This window comes from Salvelinus alpinus, chromosome 24 (assembly GCF_045679555.1).
Source record: "Salvelinus alpinus chromosome 24, SLU_Salpinus.1, whole genome shotgun sequence".
NCBI lineage: Eukaryota > Metazoa > Chordata > Actinopteri > Salmoniformes > Salmonidae > Salvelinus > Salvelinus alpinus.
This window is the reverse complement of record NC_092109.1, coordinates 31600139-31623565: the sequence shown is the minus strand read 5'-3', so window position 1 is coordinate 31623565 and position 23427 is coordinate 31600139. Positions and strand designations below refer to the sequence as shown.

General features: G+C 41.4%; 2 protein-coding genes across 5 annotated transcripts; one reads left to right on the top strand and one right to left on the bottom strand.

The window, feature by feature from the left end:
• Positions 1-552: 552 nt before the first annotated feature.
• Positions 553-8187, bottom strand: LOC139551803 (peroxiredoxin-4-like). Its single transcript, XM_071363161.1, has 7 exons — positions 7879-8187; positions 3644-3761; positions 1488-1604; positions 1280-1402; positions 935-1065; positions 775-809; positions 553-661 (listed from the first exon to the last, which is right to left on the bottom strand). The coding sequence occupies exons 1-7, from the start codon at positions 8090-8092 to the stop codon at positions 611-613; spliced, it is 789 nt and encodes a 262-aa protein (XP_071219262.1). The 5' UTR covers positions 8093-8187; the 3' UTR covers positions 553-610.
• Positions 8188-9555: 1368 nt separating this feature from the next.
• LOC139551801 (pyruvate dehydrogenase E1 component subunit alpha, mitochondrial-like) lies at positions 9556-23403 on the top strand. 4 transcript variants are annotated; one of them, XM_071363157.1, is made up of 13 exons: positions 9606-9859; positions 10288-10396; positions 12200-12220; positions 17939-18007; positions 18096-18269; positions 18645-18771; positions 18923-19014; positions 19147-19239; positions 19351-19506; positions 19590-19661; positions 19786-19853; positions 20106-20214; positions 22149-23403. In XM_071363157.1, exons 2-13 carry the CDS (start codon positions 10340-10342, stop codon positions 22311-22313), a joined length of 1203 nt encoding a protein of 400 aa, XP_071219258.1. In that variant the 5' UTR covers positions 9606-9859; positions 10288-10339; the 3' UTR covers positions 22314-23403. The 4 variants fall into 4 exon arrangements, with proteins under 4 accessions (XP_071219260.1, XP_071219261.1, XP_071219258.1 ...); XM_071363158.1 differs by having other exon boundaries at positions 9663-9859; positions 10273-10396; XM_071363159.1 differs by lacking the exon at positions 12200-12220 and having other exon boundaries at positions 9556-9859.
• Positions 23404-23427: the final 24 nt, after the last annotated feature.

Here is a 23427-nt window from a genome sequence, read left to right as displayed (position 1 = left end):
TTTCCCCTATATTCAGTTAGACTCCAAAAATATGACTAAAACTAGATAAAAGTATGTCATGTAATAATTCTCATCTTTGAGAACTAACAATCACCAAAATAAAAAAACAAAGTCAGGGAGAATCTAAAATTCCCAAAATGTCATGGGGCACCCATTATAGCATAGGAACACACCATAAGCCATGGCAAAATGTGTAAAATTGCAAGAAATTTGTTTTAAAACAGCAACATTGTGTCTGCTGCCAAGAGGGCCTTAAAAAAAAAAAATAGGGAAAAATGGCCACGCCCACTACACTAACTTTGTCAACACCGCTGAAAAGAAATCCTAGGAGAAACACTGAATACATGTATTTCACTAATTTCATCAACAGCGCCATCTAGTGTCTCCCATTAGGAGAGGGTGACTCAGCTCCAAAAGGCATTATTTGGTTGTTGTAGTTCGTGGCCTGTTTCTCATCTCAAAGGTAACCAGTTTACTCAGATCACTAGATGAGATTTAATTCGATGTATGTCAAATATGCCTGTACATTGCTAAAACAAATCAGACACCAGATTATCAAAACTCTTTTTATTCTGAGCTTCAACCAAAGTGTTTAGAGAGCAAGGGAGGGTCAGTTCAGCTTATCAAAGTACTTGAGTTTGCCCGATGGGTCTGGGATTATCTATGGAGAGTAATAACCTGAATTAGTACATGAGTCTCAAGAAATGTATATGAAAATAACATTTCTCTCATGCACACACTTACTTGGAAATACACACACAGTATGAAACTCACCGTGTCACTGCCTGGCTTCCATCCTGCTGGGCACACTGCAAAAGGAAAAAGTATTTATTTCAAACAAATTGTAAACAAAGACCATCCATAGCAACCACAGGTAGTTAAGTGTCTAGCTGTAATATCTGAGAATATGTTATGTGATGAGAATGAACCATACCTTCACCATGTTTGTCAGTGTACTGGAAGGCCTGGACCAGCCGCAGGGTCTCATCTACAGAGCGCCCTACCGGGAGGTCATTCATGGTAATCTGCCTCAGGACTCCCTTGTCATCGATGATGAACAGGCCCCTGAGGGGGGAGAATGACAACAATGAATGCTTCAGTTTCAAACTGCATGAATTTACACTTCATGACCTTAAAACAGTTAACAGTTTGTTGTACTGTTTTTCACTGAACCGATTTATAAAAGGTTGTTAATGAGGAAAAATGTTCTGGCTATAGCAAACCAATACTAGGCATGATCTTTTGTAGTAGTTTCTACTCCGTGTCAGTGTAACTGCACCGGAGTGTGTGTCCTGCATCCTCCAGGAAGACTCCATAGTCCTTGGAAATCTGGTGTGTGAGGTCAGACAGCAGAGGGACTTTCATTGGCCCAAGTCCACCCTGCTTCCTAGGTGTGTTGATCCTGTTAACATAAAACCAGAAGGTCAAGGGAAAAAAGCTGAAGTGCTCTGAAAAAGTCCAAGCCCCTCTGATGCTTATAATCTTACCATGCCAGATGGGTGAATTGTGAGTCGACAGAGCAGGCAACAACCTCAGCATTGATGGCATGGAACTCGTGCACACGATCACTGAATGCAATAATCTCAGTCGGGCAGACAAACGTGCTGCAGGTACACAGTGTGAGGGTCATCAGAATAATACATAGCCAACAGCATTTATTACTTTAGACATAGCATACTGCATTTTCATTCAGTCAATGATTCTATAATATAGAAAATGTAATGGTAAGAACTCAGAAAAGTGTATAAACAGTTACTACAGTGTATATTTTAAGATAAAATACTAAGACAAATAGGCCAGACTCACGATTAAAAGCTGGGATGTATTCATTACCAAATTCTGTTGCAAAAGTTTATTGGACAACTACATGAAGGTTCCTCCCCGTTTCATTCTCTGTTTGGTTCTTAAACCAGTAAACGGTTTCCATTGCAAGAGGTAATTAATACACCCCAGATTATTTAGATTTCTATTTGATCTTTTAGAGCAGTGGTCAACAACCTTTTCTCAGTCAGGATAACTTTTGCAGTCAAAAACAAAGCAGAGACCTACCGCTCAGATTCTTGATTCAAAAATAAGCAACACTTAACTGTTTTTATTAGGTTCATGTAAAAAAAAAAAAAAAATGTAGGAATGAGGTTTGGGCAGTAGGCCTAAACATTAACAGAGCATATTACCTATATGCCTGGCCTGCCAATATTGTTATTCTCAGACAATATTATATTTCAAAATTCGAGCTTTGATAACAAAATAGATGAGTTAGTGTAGCACTTGCAATGTACTGCGGAACATAAATTTAAATAATTCGCTTTTTTATTTTACTGGACAGATGGTACCTGCATCTGATTGTGCTTTCAAGACAACAGGGAACTCGGGAGATTTAAAAAAAAATGTAGTCAAATCATGACGAGTTGGATGACCGTTCAAAACGATTTTTCGTAGTCGGATCTCGCTTTTGTTCCTATGACTAGAGATATTGAAATATTCCGCAATAGTAAAATAGACAAGCTGCTAATAATAATTTAAAAAATGCAGGGCTATCGATACACTTGGCTACTCATTCATTGCAGTACGAGTGGAAGTAGAGAGAAAAGCGTTTAATATTTTTATTCAACACTATTACAAAACAGTGTCAACACTGCTGAACAAATACTTAAAACATAGCCTCCCAAGTGGCACAGTGGTCTAAGGCACTGCATCACAGTGCTAGAGGCGTCACTACATATCTGGGTTAGATTCCGGGCTGTGTCGCAGCTAGCAACGACCGGGAGACCTGTGAGGCGGCACACAATTGGCCCAGCGTCATCAGGATTAGGGGAGAGTTTGGCCTGCTGGGATGTCCTTGTCCCATCGCGCTCTAGCGACTCGTGGCAGTACCGGCCCATCCACGCTGACTGCGGTTGCCAGCTGTACGGTGTTTCCTCCGACACATTGGTGCGGCTGTCTTCCGTGTTAAGCGAGCAGTGTGTCAAGAAGCAGCGCGGCTTGGCGGGGTCGTGTTTCGGAGGACGCATGGCTCTCGACCTTTGCATCTCCCGAGTCCATACGGACTGGGACAAGACTAACTACCAATTGGATATCACGAAATTGGGGAGAAAAGGGGGTAAAAAGTCATAATTTTTTATTTATTTTTTTAAACATGAACTTACTCAAAAACAGCAGCTCTTTGCTTTATTGTTTGACAGTCTCTCTGAGGTCATGGTTTTTTAAATTATTACATCTTACGTAGGCTAGTCTCAAACTTTGCCATGGCCGGGGGCATGGAAGCTCTGTAGGCACAGTGATTTGAACTATCCGATTGGCTAAATTGAGTGGCCAAAGATCTCCCGGTCTGCCAGGTAGGCAGAGTTAGTCTTTGACATTTTTTTTTTTTAAGTGCGCAGGGCTTCTGAATCAAGTGCACCTACCGCCAACAGCGCAAGACAAACACAATAAAAATTAAAAAAAGGAGTGCCAGCCTTTATCGTCGACTTTTCTACAGAAAAGTTTAGTGATCGACTAAGGATGCCTGGAATGTTGACCACTGTTTTAGAGTAACAAAGTCACTAACAGATTGTTACTAGCCTACGAACACATTTTCTGACAGTTGCAACCAACAGTACAGAGATTTGTTTTAGGATGAAGGTCAGTAAGAGATAGTACTCACAAGTCCAGGGGGTAGAAGAAGAAGACTAGGTATTTCCCTTTGTAGTCAGACAGCTTGAGCTCCTTAAACTCGCCATCGATGACAGCTGATCCCTCAAAATAAGGTGCAGGCTTTGAAACTTCAAAAACAACAAAATAATTAGATAATGGTTCAAAGCACGAGCAAGCAAGACATTTGTTGATCACCTTTTAGGGACAAACAAATCAAGTCTTCAGATTCAAAATGAAAAAGAAACAGGAAGGGTACAAATCCTGCTGTGCACATGATTACTGCATTTATACTGAACAAAATATAAAACTCAACATGCAACAATTAACAATTTTACTGAGTTACAGTTCATATAAGGAAATCAGTCAATTGAAATAAATTCTTTAGGTCCTAATCTACGAATTCCACATGACTGGGCAGGGGTGCAGCCATGGGTGGGCCGGGAGGGCATAGGCCGACCCACTTTGGAGCCAGGCCCAGCCAATCAGAATGAGTTTTTCCTCAGACAGAAATACTCCTCAGTTTCATCAGCTGTCCAAGTGGCTGGTCTCAGATGATCCTGCAGGTGAAGAAGCCAGATGTGGAGGTCCTGTGCTGTTGTGGTTACACATGGACTGCAGTTGTAAGGCCAGTTGGACAAACTGCCAATTTCTCTTAAACAAAATGTTGGAGGTGGCTTATGGAGAGAAATTAACATTAAATTATCTGGCAACAGCACTGGTGGGCATTCCTGCAGTCAGGATGCACATTGCACGCTCCCTCAAAACTTGAGACATCTGTGGTATTGTGTGGTGTGAAAAACTGTACATTTTAGAGCGGCCTTTTATTGTCCAAAGCACAAGATGCACCTGCGTAATGATAATGCCGTTTAATCAGCTTCTTGATATGCTACACCTGTCAGGCGGATGGATTATCTTGGCAAAGGAGAAATACTAACAGGGATGTAAACAAATTTGTACACAAAATAAGCTTTTTGTGCATATAGAAATTTCTGGAATCTTCTTTCAGCTCATGAAACCAACACTTTACATGTTACATATCTATTTTTGTTCAGTATAGTATGCGTGGCCGACAACTAATAGTATTTGTTCATTGTTGGTGAGCAGGTAGGCCTATGTCTCAGGGCAGGCTTGTGGCACACTTGGCTATCCCATGGGGAGCATCACATCATTGGGTGCATATTAGCCAGAATAGATGTCGACCCTACTCTTGATTATAGTTGCACTGGGGACAGACAGGCTTCCTGTTTAGATTAAGACAACACAGAGCCAGCGCGAGATATGGCTCGGAAAACAAACCTCAATACAGGGATGAGAACTGCGTTGTACTCCGTTATCCCAACTGTTACACCTCGAAGATTAAACTGCTATTTTTTTTTCCCGTCCTGATGCTAGGTAGCAGTAGCCACAGCTGCCATTATGGAATGTCATATGTTGAGTAACAAAAGGAGCCGATTGGCTGACACTACTGGTCTGAGGGAGCAGGCGCGTCGCACCAAACATGCGTCGCACCGTGTGGCTCAGTTGGTAGAGCATGGCGCTTGCAACGCCAGGGTTGTGGGTTCATTCCCCACGGGGGGACCAGGATGAATATGTATGAACTTTCCAATTTGTAAGTCGCTCTGGATAAGAGCGTCTGCTAAATGACTTAAATGTAAAATGTAAGAAGTATTTTGGTGTACGAGACTTGACGTTACAAGAGTTACAGGCTGTGCCGAGTGGTGGTGTCTCGTCCTTTCAGTCTGTTGGCCTGAGGTATGACTAGATAGGTTTAGAGTGGAGTAGTGGGTTTTTAATGAGTGTAGGGTTAGATGGTTGGGTATTTGTTGATTTATTTTCCTTTTTTCAAGCAAATATAAGGGAGTTATACACCAGTCTAGTTGGTGGTGGTATTGCAACATTTATTGGATGCCAATCGCCGTTAAATTTCAAAGGCGGCTGACACTGCCATTCCAAAATGGCTGGTGTGGCTTATGCTACCTAGCATGACCTCAAAAAGGGCAGTTCTGGAAAAAGTAGCAGTTGTTCTATCTTTTCGTGTAACAGTTGGGATAATGGTCCTATTCAGAGTATAACACATTTCTTATCCCTGGATTAATGTACGTTTTCCAAGCCATATCTCACGCTGGCTCCGCAATGTTTTAATCTAAACAGGAAGCCGGTCAGACCCCAGTGCTGCTGTAAGCAAGCAGAGGGTTGCTATCTACACTACACTTTCTGTATGGACCTCACTTTTTGCACATGGGCATTGTCATGCTGAATCAGGAAATGGCCTTCCCAAACTGTTGTCACAAAGTTGGAAGCATAGAATCATCTAGAATGTCATTGTATGCTGTAGCATTAAGATTTCCCTTCACTGGAACTAAGGCCTAGCCCGAACCATGAAAAACAGCCCCAGACCATTATTCCTCCTACACCAAACTTTACAGATGGCACTATCCATTGGGGCAGGTAACATTCTCCTGGCATCCGTCAAACCCAGATTCATCAGTCGGACTGCCAGATGGTGTAGCGTGATTCACCACTCCAGCGAATGTGTTTTTTTTCTGCTCTAGAGTCCAATGGCGGCGAGCTTTACACCACTCCAGGCAACGCTTGGCATTTTGCGCATTAAGATCTTACACGGAACCCAAACCGGCTGCGGGCGTGCGCCATAGTGCGCTATCGCGCATAAATGTATTTTGTCCCCCTACACCAAAAGCGATCACAACACGCAGTTTAAAATATCAAAACAAACTCTGAACCAATGACAATTTGGGGACAGGTCGAAAAGCATTAAACATGTATGGCAATTTAGCTAGTTAGCTTGCTAGCTAATTTGTCCTATTTAGCTAGCTTGCTGTTGCTAGCTAATTTGTCCTGGGATATAAACATTGAGTTGTTATTTTACCTGAAATGCACAAGGTCCTGAAATGCACAAGGTCCTCTACTCCAACAATTAATCCACACATAAAACGGTCAACCGAATCGTTTCTAGTCTATCCTCCTTCCAGGCTTTCTCATCTTTGAACTTATATGGCGATTGGCACTACACTTTCATAGTATTACCACGACAACCGGCAAAACATTTCGTCTTTCAATCACACATGTGGGTATAACCAATGAGGAGATGGCACGTGGGTACCTGCTTCTATAAACCAATGAGGAAAGGGAGAGGCAGGACTTGCAGCGAGATCTGCGTCAGAAATAGAAAGGAGTTCTATTTTAGCCCTTGGCATCGCAGATGCTTGTTGGCGCAATTATTGAATAACATGGATTTCTACTAAATTTATTTTGCAACGCTCGGCGCACGCGACATGTCCGGTCTGGTCAGCATGTTAGGCTTGTGTGCGGCTGCTCGGCCATGGAATCCCATTTCATGAAGCTCCAGACAAAAAGTTATTGTGCTGACGTTGCTTCCAGAGGCAGTTTGGACTGACTTTTTGGAAAGGTGGCATCCTATGACAATGCCACATTGAACATCACTAAACTCTTCAGTAAGGCCATTCTACTGCTAATGTTTGTCTATGGAGATTGCATGGCTGTGTGCTCTATTTTATACACCTGTCATATAGCAGAATCAACTAATTTGAAGGGTGTCCACATACTTTCGTATATATATATATATATATATATAGTGTATTCTGGCTGGGTGCATCTCAGAAGTCTGGTATTGGCTTCCTTGTCACCTCGCCATCTTCTGTTTGGAAAACGCAGGAAATGTGAAAACGATATGATGGAGGCCATCTACTGATAATTTACATTTCACCTGCTTCTTAACGAATGCTGATGAAGGCGTAAGCTCGAAGAGGAACCCACTTAACATAATTGACTGACTGATGCATCCATTGGGATTGTGTGGTGCGCAGCAATTGTTATTGCGCGGGTACTCCTGTACTGAACAAAGTAATTGGAGCAAAGTTCTGGCATGACGTGTCCAAATGTACTAACTACTACTTATGAATTTTGATCTACAAGTAAAAAGCTGGCATATTATTACAATAACGCGCATACAAATGTTATGCTAACGCTAGTGGTGAACTTGGCAAGGGAAAACTGGACAATTTGCAGATAATTGGCACGGTGTCTAACTAATCACGTCAGCTAACGTTAGTTAAGTTGCCTGCAGTCAAGCTAACTAGCGCCGTAGCTAAAAACAAAAGTACCATATGCATATAATGTTGAGTAAAAAAACAACTTAATTTAAAAGCATTTGAGTCAATGGGATTTTTAAGTACAACTGTGCAGGGGGACAGGGACAATACCCACTTTTCGCCTTGCTGAGGTGCAGGGAATGGTCAGAGACGGGCAGACGGAAAGCCTCTCCAGGGTAGACGTGTCCCCCAGCGTAGTTGTGACACTCTTGATCCTTTTTCCCATTAGAGCCGTCTTGGGCTGCAGTGGAAAAATTGGTGACAAAACAAATTGTGCAAAACACACTTAAAATGTCCTTTAACATCTTCATATGAAGCATGACGTCCATTACACTGTCTTGCTAAAAGCACGTAGCTAGCTAGCTTCTAGGAAAGTGCAGGGGCGCTATTTCACGTGAACGCGCAGTTCATGACCTCGTTCAATAGAACCTTTTCGCAAGGTTTTTTTTTTTAATTATTTTTTATTTTTATTAACATCAAATCAATACATAAAGTACATGAGGCAACACAAGTATATATAGATTATATAGAAAGGGCAATCGAGCTAGGAGGTAACATAATCACATTACAATTACACAAGGACCTTAAGGGACATACATACACTTACAATTCTAACAGCTTTTTTGTTAGTAGAGTATTTAACTGTCTTAAAATACAGTTCAATTTCTTTTTGTAGGGTAAGAAAATGTGTTTTTTTGTTTGTAAATTTACATTTTCCCTTTCTCCTGAAAGGAGGTCGTCCTCCTTGTTCAAGACAACAGAAATGGTTATTAGTGTCTGATAATGATCGATTTGGGTATATCAAACTATATGAAAACGATGTGATGAAAGCATTGCAATATTTCCTATTTTGTTTATTTGATCATTCTTATTTTTGCATTCAATGGTCCTCACAATATTGTTCCTATTGTGTTACTTAATCTTAAACAGAGATGTGAAGGATGTATAGAATCAAATCGAAGTTTATTGGTCACGTGCACATGGTAGAGTGAACCGCTTGTTTGTTAACTCTCCTCAGCAATGCAGTAGAATAACAATATCAATCAAAAATCAAATGCCAAATACAAAAGTAAAAAAATAACAAGTAGTAATAAAAATTTAAAGAAAAAATTGAGAAACTAGGTCCCTGTAGGTTTCTGTATAAAAAAAATATATATACCAGTTTATACATCGTTTCTATTTATGACTGTTTACCATTTTATTTTGTATGTGCCTGGTAATTCCCGAGGCTTGCACCGATGGTAATGATAAAGATATTTTTTTAAGTCTGTGATGGTAGGAGTAACATTTTTGCAGAAAGTTGACCGCTGCCTTTTGGCTGATCCATATATTGTTTCAGGGTGGGTGAAAACGTTGGGTGCTGTGGTATCGGTTAAGGCAACCCTACGTGACCTTGTGATAATTGTTTGTGTTTCTGCTGGTCAGAAACACAAACACTCACCCCCCTTTCAACCTCCTCCTTTTCCGCAGCAACCAGTGATCCGGGTCAACAGCATCAATGTAACAGTATAACTTTAAACCGTCCCCTCGCCCCGACACGGGCGCGAACCAGGGACCCTCTGCACACATCAACAACGGTTGCCCACGAAGCACGGTCGTTACCCATCGCTCCACAAAAGCCGCGGCCCTTGCAGAGCAAGGGGCAACACTACATATTGGTTTCAGAGCAAGTGACGTAACTGATTGAAATGCTACTAGCGCGTACCCGCTAACTAGCTAGCCATTTCACATCCGTTACATTAGCATATCTGATTCAGCTAGTTAAGGTCTTGAGCAGCTAATTAGTAGAATCAGGTGTGTTAAATTAGGGGGGACTGAAAACCCACAGGACTGTAGATCTCCGGGAAGAGGGTTGGTTAGCTCTTCTATAAGGTCTAGTTTCATTTAACTAAGTCAGTTAAGAACAAATTCTTATTTACAATGACGGCCTACCAAAAGGCTCCTCTTCGAGGACAGGGATAACAAATAAAAAAATACGTATAGGACAAAACACACATCACTACATAAAGAGAGACCTAAGACAACATAGCATGGTGGAAACATTATTGGGCAAGAAGGTAGAGACAATACATCACGCGAAGTAGCCACAACTGTCAGTAAGTGTCCATGATTGAGTCTTTGAATGAAGAGATGGAGATAAAACGGTCCAATTTTAGTATTTTTTGCAGGTCGTTCCAGTCGCTAACTGCAGCGAACTGAAAAGTGGAGCGACCGAGGGATGTGTGCTTTGGGGACCTTTAACAGAATGTTAACAGAATGTTAAAGGTCGCTCCTCTTTTCAGTTGGTTGCGGTAATGCAACATGTATTGGATGCTATCCGCCGTTAAACATAATCGAACAATTGCCTGGTAATTCATTGTGCAATCAAATACTTGAAGTGGTAGGAGCTCATACAGAAAGAAGCCTGTGCTTCTGCTATATCTCGAAGCTCGTGCATTTGCTTTTTTAGGCGTAGCGCATGTCGTCATCTGCAGTCGACGTGGGTTTGTCCGTAACGTCATTTTGGTAGCCTTTGTTTTGACAGGCAGGAAGGACGGAGGGGAAAACCTTCTGCAGATCGCTGGCGGACAAATAGTATGCAAAAGATGTTGACAATAATCTCCAACGTACTGAGGGGTAGCGCAAGAAGAAATGTAAGTATTGTTTATGTATAGTATTTTAGTATAGGATACACATGACCGCTTGTCCTTTAATTAAAAAACGAGACCAGTTCAGCTGCCGTCCTGACCTTGCCATACCGCTAGGCCCCGATTCGTACCCGTACCGCACTAACTAGCTAGCCGCCCTTGGCTTTAGCTAAATATGACTTGGCAAGTTTTAGGTAAATCTGCGAACTAGCTATAATCCAATGAATGATATGCCTACTTAGTTAGCTAACAACTCGTTTTATTTAGCTGACAACTTGTCAAAATAGTTATCATCATGGTGCGTTAAAGATTGCCTGGATTGGGAAACCCGACGTTCAATTCCATAGAATTCTACGTCAGACATGAATCAGGAAAGTGATCGATCACGACCTCAAGCCAGCATGTTGAATACAAATGTATTTCAACGTACTTTACCGGTTGTCTGTGCGGTTGGTCATTTTTCTGTTGGAATGTGAGACAATATGTAGTATACTTACATCTACTTTTCACGGCGCTGGTAGTTCATCCATTTTTCTGGTTCTGCAGAACCATGTAAATACGTGCATGTGTCTTGTGCATCTATTTTTATATTGTGCGCATGTTTCAGGTGATAGAAATGCACTGCCAGCGCTTTGAAAAGTTTATGTAATTATACGTTCCTGTGGTTATATACTTACCGCCAAAAGGATCAACCACACGGGCAACCCGTAAAGATAACTTTTCTCATTCAAACTCTCTTTACCACCATGTCAGCTTTTAATCAATATATCCAGTGGTAAGTAGCAACCGTCTCAATGATGAGAAAAATATTTGACGGAGGCTCATAGGTGAATAATGGTAAGTAGAAGTACCGGTAATGAAAAACCTTTATTAATAGATTTGGTAGACATTTCTTTATTTTGACCTCTCCACAGTTCATTGGAAGTGTAAACTCTTAACAGTCTATTACCTAGAAAAGTATATTGGCGGCGTAAAGAATTGTGCTTCTGTGAAGCAAATTTTCAGTAGTTCTACCAATTAATTTTGATTTGTTAGTTCTCAGAGATGATATTTAAAAATAAATATAGTTCAATATATTTTCTGCATTCTTTTGAAAATTACCACTTAGAAGGACCACCTAACAAGTTTCTATAAAGGGAAAACCCCTGTAATTAGCTCCAATGACTAATTTTTTTCATATTAAATGGATATATTTAGGCAATGAAGCCATTTATCTACTTCCCCAGAGTCAGATGAACAGCTAGCATGCTAACTGTTGCTGTAGACTTCCAGTAATTGTGCTAACGCTAGATAGCATTGGCTTGTGAAATACCTTTAACTAGGGCTCCCGAGTGGCGCAGCGGTCTACGGCACTGCATCTCAGTGCAAGAGGCGTTGCTACAGTCCCTGGGTCAATTCCAGGCTGTATCACATCCGGCTGTGATTGGGAGTCCCATAGGGCGGCGCAATATTGGCCCGGGGTAGGCCGTCATTATAAATAAGAATTTGTTCTTAACTGACTTGCCTAGTTAAATAAACTTCCTTCATACTGGACTCGTAGACATAAAAATGCATTCCACGATGGTATTATGTTGCAGCTAGCGATATAAAAAAAATTAGGGGAGAGGGGAAATAATATTTTCAATGATTGGCTGGTCACCTTGAATAACACAACTCAAACATTTGTGGCACAGAGTTGTCTGAATTTTCCCTTTCATTTCTGACAATAAAATCTTTCCTGTGATTCTCTAATGTATCTATCTTGATGTCTCCTGTTGTACTCCCTCACTCCTTCCCTTCTCTGGTTCTCTCCCATTGGCTGCCTGATAGGGAGCCCAGGTTGTGTCAGAGGTAAGATGTGGTTTTACTGTAGTGTCGTCGGTGATACAATCCCTGTGGCACACCCGATTCTGCCTATTTTGTGCTCCATCTTTATTCCTAATGATTTCTTTCCCTTTCACATGCTAACGTTATATTCTATACTTTCACTCATTCATTTAGTTATTTATTTGGGGTCCAATTACAGAATAATCTAACATTGCATTTACCCACCCCCATTAGAATAATTTATTTGGAAATGTTCTCTTTAAGCAATTATGCTATGCTTTCTGCTCGTAATACCTCGTTTGGTTTGCTTTTTTCCCCACACGCACACACAGACCTATCTCATTCATTTATAGCTACTAGCTAGGCCTACTTAGTTATTTATCATTGGAAAGGGGTCTTGGAGCCAATAGCCTAGTGCAGCTGCTTTGACAAAGACAAAAGTGATCTGATTGGTAGGTACTAGGTAGCTATAGTTCACAGGTTGGTGGTGCCTTAATTGGGGAGGACGGGCATGTGATAATGGGTGTTGATACTAGAGGTCGACCGATTATGATTTTTCAACGCCGATACAGATTATTGAAGGACCAAAAAAAGCCGATACCAATTAATCGGCCATTTAATTTTTATTTATTTATTTGTAATCATGACAATTACAACAATACTGAATGAACACTTATTTTAACTTAATATAATACATAAATAAAATCAATTTAGCCTCAAATAAATAATGAAACATGTTCAATTTGGTTTAAATAATGCAAAAACAAAGTGTTGGAGAAGAAAGTAAAAGTGCAATATGTGCTATTTAAGGAAGCTAACGTTTAAGTTCCTTGCTCAAAACATGAGAACATATGAAAGCTGGTGGTTTTAACATGAGTCTACAATATTCCCTGGTAAGAAGTTTTAGGTTGTAGTTATTATAGGACTATTTCTCTCTATACGATTTGTATTTCATATACCTTTGACTATTGGATGTTCTTATAGGCACTTTAGTATTGTCAGTGTAACAGTATAGCTTCCATCCCTCTCCTCGCTCGAACCAGGAACACATCGACAACAGCCACCCTCGAAGCAGCGTTACCCATGCAGAGCAAGGGGAACAACTACTCCAAGTCTCAGAGCGAGTGACGTTTGAAACGCTATTAGCGCGCACCCCGCTAACTTGCTAGCAATTTCACATCGGTTACACCAGCCTAATCTCGGGAGTTGATAGGCTTGCGCTGTTTATGATTTCAATAGCTGCTGGCAAATGCACGAAAGTGCTGTTTGAATGAATGCTTACGAGCTTGCTGCTGCCTACCATCGCTCAGACTGCTCTATCAAATCATAGCCTTTGGTCATTGAAATGGTAGAATCCGGAAACTATCATTTCGATAACAAATGTTTATTCTTTCAGTGAAATACAGAACCGTTCTGTATTTTATCTAACGGATGGCATCCCTAAGTCTAAATATTGCTGTTAAATTGTACAACCTTCAATGTTATGTCATAATTATGCATAATTCTGGCAAATTAATTACGGCCTTTGTTAGGAATAAATGGACTTCCCACAGTTCGCAATGAGCCAGGCGGCCCAAACTGCTGCATATACCCTGACTGCTTGCACGGAACGCAAGAGAAGTGACACAATTTCCCTAATTATAAGAAATTCATGTTAGCAGGCAATATTAACTAAATATGCAGGTTTAAAAATATATACCTGTGTATTGATTTTAAAGAAAGGCATTGATGTTTATGGTTAGGTACATTGGTGCAACGACAGTGCTTTTTTTCACAAATGCGCTTGTTAAATCATCACCGTTTGTCGAAGTAGGCGCATCGATTGTATGCAACGCAGGACACGCTAGATAAACTAGTAATATCATCAACCATGTGTACTTAACTAGTGATTATGTTAAGATTGATTGTTTTTATAAGATAAGTTGCAACTTACATTGGCTTCTTGCTGCCCTTGCGTAACAGGTATTCAGCCTGCCACGCAGGCTCCTCGTGGAGTGCAATGTAAGGCAGGTGGTTAGAGCGTTGGACTAGTAACCGGAAGATTGCAAAAACGAATCCCCGAGCTGACAAGGTAAAAATCTGCCATTCTGCCCCTGACCAAGGCAGTTAACCCATCGTTCCTAGGCTGTCATTGAAAATAAGAATGTGTTCTTAACCGACTTGCCTAGTTAAATAAAGGTGTAAAAAAAAAAAAAACTGCAAATTGTTGTAAAAAAATACAGATTGTTATGAAAACTTGAAATCGGCCCTAATTAATCGGCCATTCCAATTAATTGGTCGACCTCTAGTTGATACCTCTCTAAAGTCAAACATATGGTTTCCATGTTTGATTCCATTCGCTCTGTTCCAGCCATTATTATGAGCCGTCCTCCCCTCAGCAGCCTCCACTGGTATAGTTGTTTTAAATGTTGTGAGTGGAAAGTTGTTTGGTTAATAAGTGTGGAGAATGTGGTTTAGAACAAACCTATGTGTTTTAAGGCTGAGTCAATTGAAAGGCCTTTGTTGGTGCAGTTTTTTTCAACAATTTAAAAAATATATTTTTTTATGTGTAATAATAACACATTTTCATTCTTGTTTGGATTCCTAGCAGCTAGTTTGGATTCCTAGAAGACTTGGCCATTCACTCAGATGATGCAGATGAAAATAGCTTTTTAGTATTGGACTGGTTCAACACCTTCAAAACAACCACCAGACCTTTAGCTATTTGAGCTGCAGTAGACCCCCTCAGTGGGTAATGTGCTGACTTTACCTCTCGTCTACATGTGTCAAACTCGTTCCACGGGAGGGCCGAGTGTCTGCAGGTTTTTGCTGCTCCCTTGTACTTGATTGATGAATCAAGGTGTTAAGAGAATTTTGTTCTCAATGTTCATAAACTGAACTTCAATTAAACTACTATGTCTGTTACTAAGAATTTGTAAGGTTCTTATTGAAATGAAACAGAGTCCAGTCTACAATAGTCAGCAAGGTTTATTTACGGGAGCTCTGTTGTGCATATACAAAAACGTTCCTTTTATACTATTCTCTTTTAACCTATGCACATACATACACACTAAACTTTGAATTCTCTCTCTCTCCTGGAGTCTCACAAGTTTATTACCACACAGCTGACAGTTCCAGTCCCCTCCAGATACGGGAAATCTGGAGGGGCCCTCCATGTCCTATCTTATCTCCCCAGAGTTATAGCCGGGTCGGTTCAAACATAGTTTAATGATCCACTTTGTTTTCTTTAGGCACACACATACCTTCCTCTCTTCCCATGTACATACTACATAACCTCTTTCTTATGAACTAACATTATTTATCAATACAGAAAAACAGGGTAGAATTCAATTAGTTATATTTCTACGTTAAATGTATACATAATTTAGTCATTATTCATAAAATTCATAACAAGGTCAGTGACTATTTATGAACTCCCCTAACCTGGTTGTCTAGGTCTTAATTGGACACCAAATTGAAAGGAAAAACAAGTAGACACTTAGTCCTCCATGGAATCAGTTTGACACCCCTGCTCTCGGCTCTGCAGTGACTGTTCTGCCTGGCTCTTCTCTCCGCAGTTCTCCGTGTGCAGGGCTGCTGGCGGTCCAGGGGCAGTATGCTGATATTACCTCTCCGCCAGACTCAGAATCAGCACTACTACCCTACAAGCCAGACACAGATTTATACTCTCACACAGTCCTCTAGTAGACAATTTTAACAGGTCAGACTGATCTAACATTTAACCAAACAGACCACAGTGCTGTACTGATCCCAGAACTTAAAATTGCCAGCAGACTAATACTTAAAGAATCCCCAGAGGTCACTCTGGTCAATCGGTCCCCTGCCTTTAGCAGTGAATCTGAAGAGGAGTCATTTGACACTGACAAACCATTTGCAGATCTAACATCACTAAAGCATGTGATAAATACAGACCTGCCAGTCTCAGAATCATCCTTATCAGAGCAACCAAATCTTAACTCACCAGAACCCTTATCAGCTGGCCTGACTGTTTCAGAACCCTTAGCAGATATTGCCCCGACTGTTTTAGAACCTTTAGAAGAACCCTTAAATGCCCCCTCTGTTTCAAAATTAACTTTATGCGAACTACTTGGTACAAACCCAGTTATTCCAGAATCAAACTCATATTCACAGTCAGCTGCAATGGACTCTCAAGTATCAGAATCGATTTTACCAGAGCCTCCATTAACCTCTGATGCGCCCATCATAGACCACACTTTAACAGAAGCAGAAATGGTCTCTGACCGACTAACGCTAGAACTACCATCACCAGAAATACCTCTTAACGTGGACCAACAAATTCGGGAATTAAATGTTTCAGAACCTGACATCAGTACTAACAGGGGTGCTTCTGACTCATCCATATTTGAGCATCAGCTGGCAGAGAGGAGCAAGAATACTGACATAGCGTTGCGTCAACACCCTGAGATTGCCCTTAGCTTGACTGAAGACACTCCTTTACCAGAGCCACAGCTTGCTGGGAGTAGCGGCAGCCCCTCTGTATCTTTCATTCCTCCCCTCACCACCATTCATGCTTTTACAGTACTTTGCCTGATGCACAGATGCTGTGATCCGCCTGTTTTCTCTCACTAACACCATACCCAAACACGTGTGTCCGCCATCGTGCGCAAATTGATTTTGTCCCCCCCACACCAAACGCGATCACGACACGGAGGTTGAAGTATCAAAACAAACTCTGAACAAATTATATTCATTTGGGGACAGGTTGAAAAGCATAAAACATTTATGGCAATTTGCCTAGCTAGCTTGCAGTTGCTAGCTAATTTGTCCTGGGATATAAACATTGAGCTGTTATTTTACCTGAAATGCACAAGGTCCTCTACTCCGACAATTAATCCACACATAAAACAGTCAACCGAATCGTTTCTAGTCTTCTCTCCTCCTTCCATGCTTTTTCTTCTTTGGACTTTATATGGCGATTAACTACTATCTTTTACAATAAGATGCATTACCACAACTGACTTCAGTTCATCTTTCAATCACCCATGTGGGTATATGTTCCTAAAACCCAATGAGAAGTTGGGAGAGGCAGGACTTGCAGTGCGTTCTGCGACAAATAGAATCAACTTCTAATTCAGCGCCTGGCAACGTAGATGCTCGTTGGCGCGCGTGAGCAGTGTGGGTGCAATGATTGAATAACATGTATGTGTAAATTTATTTTGCAACGCTCGTGCACGTGACCCGACCGGTGTGGTCAGCATGAAAGGCTATCCCATGGTGTGATCTCTCATATTCCTTAGTGCTTGAATTGACTGGCTGTGTGAACCTGCCCACCCTGAAATTTGGTCTACAACACAATCATATATTTCTCCTTCATTAACCATTCACATTTGAACACACATTTGATTTTCAGAGTGACGGAAATATTCTGGATATGTCTTTTTCAGGCAATGAGGCATTCTTGGTAGTTGATTGGTTCAGTGTTTTTCAAGACAAGTCTGACTTTTCACTGGTGCTTGTCAGTGGCAATGGAGTGTTTCTTCAGTCTCATTGTTGTGGTGTGTGGATCAACCTCTGGAAGTATAGCTATGTTCCATACCATAGTTTTTCACTCTACCTCTCACTTTATGGGTCTGTCTTACCGCAGATGCTTTTGTGCTGCCTCTCCCGGCTTGCCCAACCGCAGGTCTTGCGAAGTAGATTTGTGTTGTGAAAAGACGAGATGATGTCCAGTTAAATGTATGTGTGGAGTGTTTCTCTCAAGTGTCCTCTGTTTTATTTTAGGCCACCAGCCTGGTGGTGGCGTCACGCTCGTATGCTGATTTCACACCTGAGGCCACCTTTGACATAAAGGTAAAACAAAAAAATATACTCAAATGTGTAGCTGATTTTGATGCTCACGGTCTGCCTTGTTGAGTTCTCATTGTGTGTTTTCCTGCAGAAAGTTGACCTTCATCGTCTGGAGGAGGGCCCACCCCTGACAGCCACTCTGACCCGGGAGGAGGGGCTGAAGTATTATCGTACCATGCAGACCATAAGGCGCATGGAGCTGAAGGCTGACCAGCTCTACAAGCAGAAGATCATCAGAGGCTTTTGTCACCTGTATGATGGCCAGGTTAGAAGACACAATCACTCTCACCTATTGTATAAGCAAACATACAGTTTCACATGAACACACACTATTGCAGGCTGGTGGGAGGAGCTATAGGAGGACAGGCTCATTGTAATGGCTGGAATGGAACAAATGGAACTGTATCATACACATAAAACATGGAAACCACGTTTTTGATTCTGTTCCTTTTATTTCATTCCAGCCATTATAATAAACCTGTCCTCCTATAGCTCATCCCACCAGCCTCCACTGACACACGCACACACTGCATTCAAATAGCAACTAGCATTTCGCTGCACCTGCAATAACATCTGCTAAATATTTGTGACCAATAAAATTTGATTTAATATGAATGCTCAGATTGTTGTTCTTTGATAGGAAGCCTGTGCGGTTGGCATTGAGGGGGGTATCACCCTGTCAGATCACCTGATCACTGCATACCGTGCCCATGGCTACACCCTCACCAGGGGTGGGACTGTCAGGGAGATCATGGCAGAGCTCACTGGTGAGTGGACTTGACTCAGTCCAATAGAGAACCCTAATAAGATCTAATCACTGTACTTTGAACCTCTGATTTTATCTCCCTAAACATTAAAACTAACCTCTTTCGCTTTCTTCGTTTTCTTCCCTAATTTTGTTCCTTTGCTGTCTCTTAGGTCGTAGAGGAGGCATTGCTAAGGGCAAGGGAGGCTCTATGCACATGTATACTAAAAACTTCTATGGAGGCAATGGCATTGTGGGAGCTCAGGTAATTCACGAAGGCTTAGCGTTATTCCTTTATCTTAGATTTGAAAGAATCCCATTTTGATTTCTTTTAACCTCATTTGCATCTGGTTTATATCTGATTCACAAATATAACACCTGCCTAATTTCCCCTCAGGTACCGCTGGGAGCTGGTGTAGCCCTGGCCTGCAAGTACCTGGGCAATGATCAGCTGTGTGTCAGTCTCTATGGGGATGGAGCAGCCAATCAGGTTTGACATAAGGCATGCGTCTTGAACCCTGCATGCATTAAACATATATGAAGGACACTCCCAAGTTTTTATTTGACCCCAACTGTTGACAGAATTTTTATTCATCCACAGGGTCAGATCTTTGAGACATATAACATGTCATCTCTTTGGAAGTTACCCATCATTTTCATCTGTGAGAACAACCAATATGCCATGGGCACATCAGTAGAGCGCTCTGCTGCGAGCACCGAATACTACAAGAGAGGGGACTACATTCCTGGCATTAGGGTAGACCGCTAACTAATATATTCAAGCTCCTGTGCCTCTTACAAAATATATTCCGTAGTCTCACACAATGCATCTGTATCCAGGTGGATGGGATGGATGTCCTGTGTGTTAGAGAGGCCACCAAGTTTGCAGCTGATCACTGCCGATCTGGAAAGGTGAGCATCAACCTTACAGTATGTAGGATGGTTGATTTGTTTCTGTGTGTACTGTGTACAGGTTTGTGCGTTTTTAGTCGAAGTAGCACAACTTACACTTTCTCTGTGCACCACCTGTGTTAAGGGCCCTATCCTCATGGAGCTACAGACTTACCGTTACCATGGACACAGCATGAGCGATCCTGGGGTCAGGTAAGTCTATATTGTTATTATTGGATTAGTAGATTACTATTGTTGTTATTGTCATGATTATTGTTACGTACTTATGTTTTTCTTACTCCATCAGTGCCAACGTACCAGGGATTCAGCTAAGCTTTCAGTGCTCTAATATATTGCTGTCCCTGCACTCTGCTATGTCCCCCAGTAGCCTCCTCCCTGCCCTCCTACCCCCCTGTAGTGACACTGCATAGCCCTGATCCCTACCCGCTCTTCCCCCTTCCTCAGCTACCGCACACGTGAGGAGATCCAGGAGGTCCGTAGTAAGAGCGATCCCATCTCCATGCTAAAGGACCGCATGCTCAGCAACAACATGGCCAGCATAGAGGAGCTCAAGGTGATTCTCAAACATTCACTAATATACTGCACATTCAACACAGTATGAATAGGAAGCATACAGGTATCTGCCATAAAGGAAACGCCAACAGTGTCTTCATAGGGTGTTGGTAGGGCTTGGCGACATATCAAATTAATTTGTTTGTTTTAGCACAATATTCCAAATGCCTGTATCACAAGAATCTAGTTTTTTTATGAGAGCTTATGTCCGCTTGTTCTCTATTGGTCTCTTTCGTTCCTTCTGCTGTGACTGTACACCTTCCCATTTACACACACACACACACACACACAGCCACTCCCCTACCTGGCACTCACTGTTAACTTGAAATGACACAACGACAAGGTTCCAGTTTAACAAAGTTTACTATACCGTATGAACACACTACAGGGTAGCCATTCCACTCAAGGCTAGGTCCATCAACAACTAAACTTCCCGGGCAGGCGCACTCTTGACAGAGTGAAAGCCCCGTAATAATAGAAATATAGGGATACTTAAAACATTAACTTAACACTCACAACAACAAAGATGAAAGATCACTTCTTCAATACGCGGTTTCAACTCGCTATTTGCATTTGAGGTTTGGTCGAACAGAATCGGTCATATTGAGACATTTGACTAATAGACGAGAACTTAATCTTTCTAAGAATACCCTTTTTATGTTTCAACTCAAATTGTGCAAAGAGCAGACCCTACTAAAACGGGAGTATCAATGAACATTTATTCTGGAAAATATATACTCAGTTTGTTGCGGGCGACATTGCGGTACCACGTACTGCTAGCAGCATTTAACCCACAGACTGTTAGACTAGACAGCTAGTATGTGTTTTATAAATGTGCAATAGCCATAAAGTTATTATATAAGGAATTAGCAACTTATTCTGAGAAATAAGGTAGGCCACTTGATTTCAACATCTGAACAAAGTGGACAGGCTAGCATGCTGTTCAAACAGCTGGAGACAAGGGTGTGTTCATAATTCAACTGTTTTACCTTGTTAGCTAGCAAATAGATCCAAGTTTACTCTAACTGTAAAGATTAGCTGGCTACTCACTAGCAAGTGTGCTTGAGAGATTGTTTGAGATCTGTGTTAATTTTCTATCATGTCTGCTACAAGAAGTTGGTCAGTAGTGAATGCTTATGCGTGGTTCTCATTACATTTTTAATATAAAGGGGCATTCAGATAGACTTGAAAGCAAGATCATTGATCATAAAAATTAAAAGCAGGTTAAACATGTAATTATTAGTGGGTCTTATGGTTGTGGAATACTTATATTTAGCCTAGGTATAATTTAACAAGCCCTGACTTCATTAGAGTATTGCTGACTGTTTGAAATGCAGTGTATTTTAGCAAAGCTTCTTTAGAGAAAAAATGGATGTATGATTTTAGGCCATATCGCCCATCCTTAGGTGTTGGGCCACCATGAGCCGCTTCAATGTGTCTGGAACTCTATTGGAGGGATTCAACACCATTCTTCCATGATCAATTTCATGTTTTGTTGATGGTGGTGGAAAACAATATCTCAAATGCCGCTCCAGAATCTCCCATAAGTGTTCAATTGGATTGAGATCTGGTGACTGACACACACCCACACACCATTTAAACCCCCTATGCTACCTTGAGGCCCCTCTTTCAAAGTTACTGAGATCTCTTCTAGCCATGGTAGCCAAAATAATGGGCAACTCAGCATTTTTGTACATGACCCTAAGCAGGATGGGACGTTAATTGCTTAATTAACTCAGGAAGCACCTGCTTTCATACTTTGTATCCCTCATTTACTCAAGTGTTTCCTTTATTTTGGCAGTTACCCGCACAAAGTCAAATAGCTGAATTTGTTTGAAAAACGCATGATTATTGACACATTGAAAATAGTTACAGCTAACAGAAGCATGTCTGAGGGTGTAAAGACCAAACTTCCCTTGTCCTGTATGTGTGCAGGAGATTGACATTGCGGTGAGGAAGGAGATTGAAGATGCTGCACAGTTCGCCACCACAGACCCCGAGCCCCCTCTGGATGACCTGTGTAGCCACATCTTCGCCAATGATCAGCCCTTTGAAGTGCGTGGTGCCACCCCATGGACCAAGCTCACTTCGACCAGCTAAAGTAGCGTTTCCCAAACTCTGCCCTCGGGACCCCAAGGGGTGCACATTTTGTTTTTTCCCTCGCTCTACACAGCTGATTTAAAATAATCAAAGCTTGATGATTAGTTAATTATTTGAATGGGTTGTGTAGTGCTAGGGCAATAACCAAAATGTGCACCCCTTTGGGTCCCCAGACCCGAGTTTGGGGAAACGCTGAGCTAAAAGCTCTTGTGCCCCACCCCTTTGTCTCCCAGGCCCTTCCACTATCCTCCATCAACGCACATTTATCTTTGCACACATCACCTTCTTCATCTCAGCCAATGGCCTTCATGGACTCTAATCTCTCGCCCCAATGAAATGCTCTTTTTTAACAGAAGTTAAGAACCTTTCATTGTCCCTCTCCAAATGTTCTGAGACTGGTCACATGGACCAATTGTCCTTATCAACGTTACAGGCGTAGTTACTCCTATTCAATGATTGTGGTTGTTTTCTCTAAATATAAGATTAAAGGGTATATTAAATAAAGTGATTTACATTGGGATTATTTATTTTTTTGTCATGCCAAATCAAATCTGTGCCTGTGGGATCTTGTCTGTGTTTCGACGATGAGCGTCTCTAGGCTGCGGGTCACTCGTAGCAGAACACAAACACTGCAAAGCCGCATGGATGAAGTCTAGATATTGTGGTATGATGCTTCAGAGAGATATTATTAAATCCTGTTGACCTCATGCCTTCACTATCTTGTCAGTCATACCCCAACTTTGTAGATGATGACTGTCCTTCTAAATCATTATTTGCCCTGCTCTCTTGTTTTTTGTTCTATCAACCTCATGTATTTATTGCTGAATGTGTTTTGTAACTGACATCCCAGTGCGTTTTGTTCAAACTACAACTACCTTAAGCAGGAATAGAAAATGCCTTTTTTGGGAGTCTTGGTTGTCAACTGTTACAGTGGATAATGGTCAGAGAACAGTGGGGCACTACACACAGATCTGTCCTGGTTTTCCCCCAGAGATGCTAATGAGATCAGGAAGTGTATGTATGCCTTGATTGTCTTTGTACAGTCTCTCAAACAAATAAACTTAGAAACAAAGCTTTGTATACAAATGAATCTGAAGTGTGAATGTGTGATCCT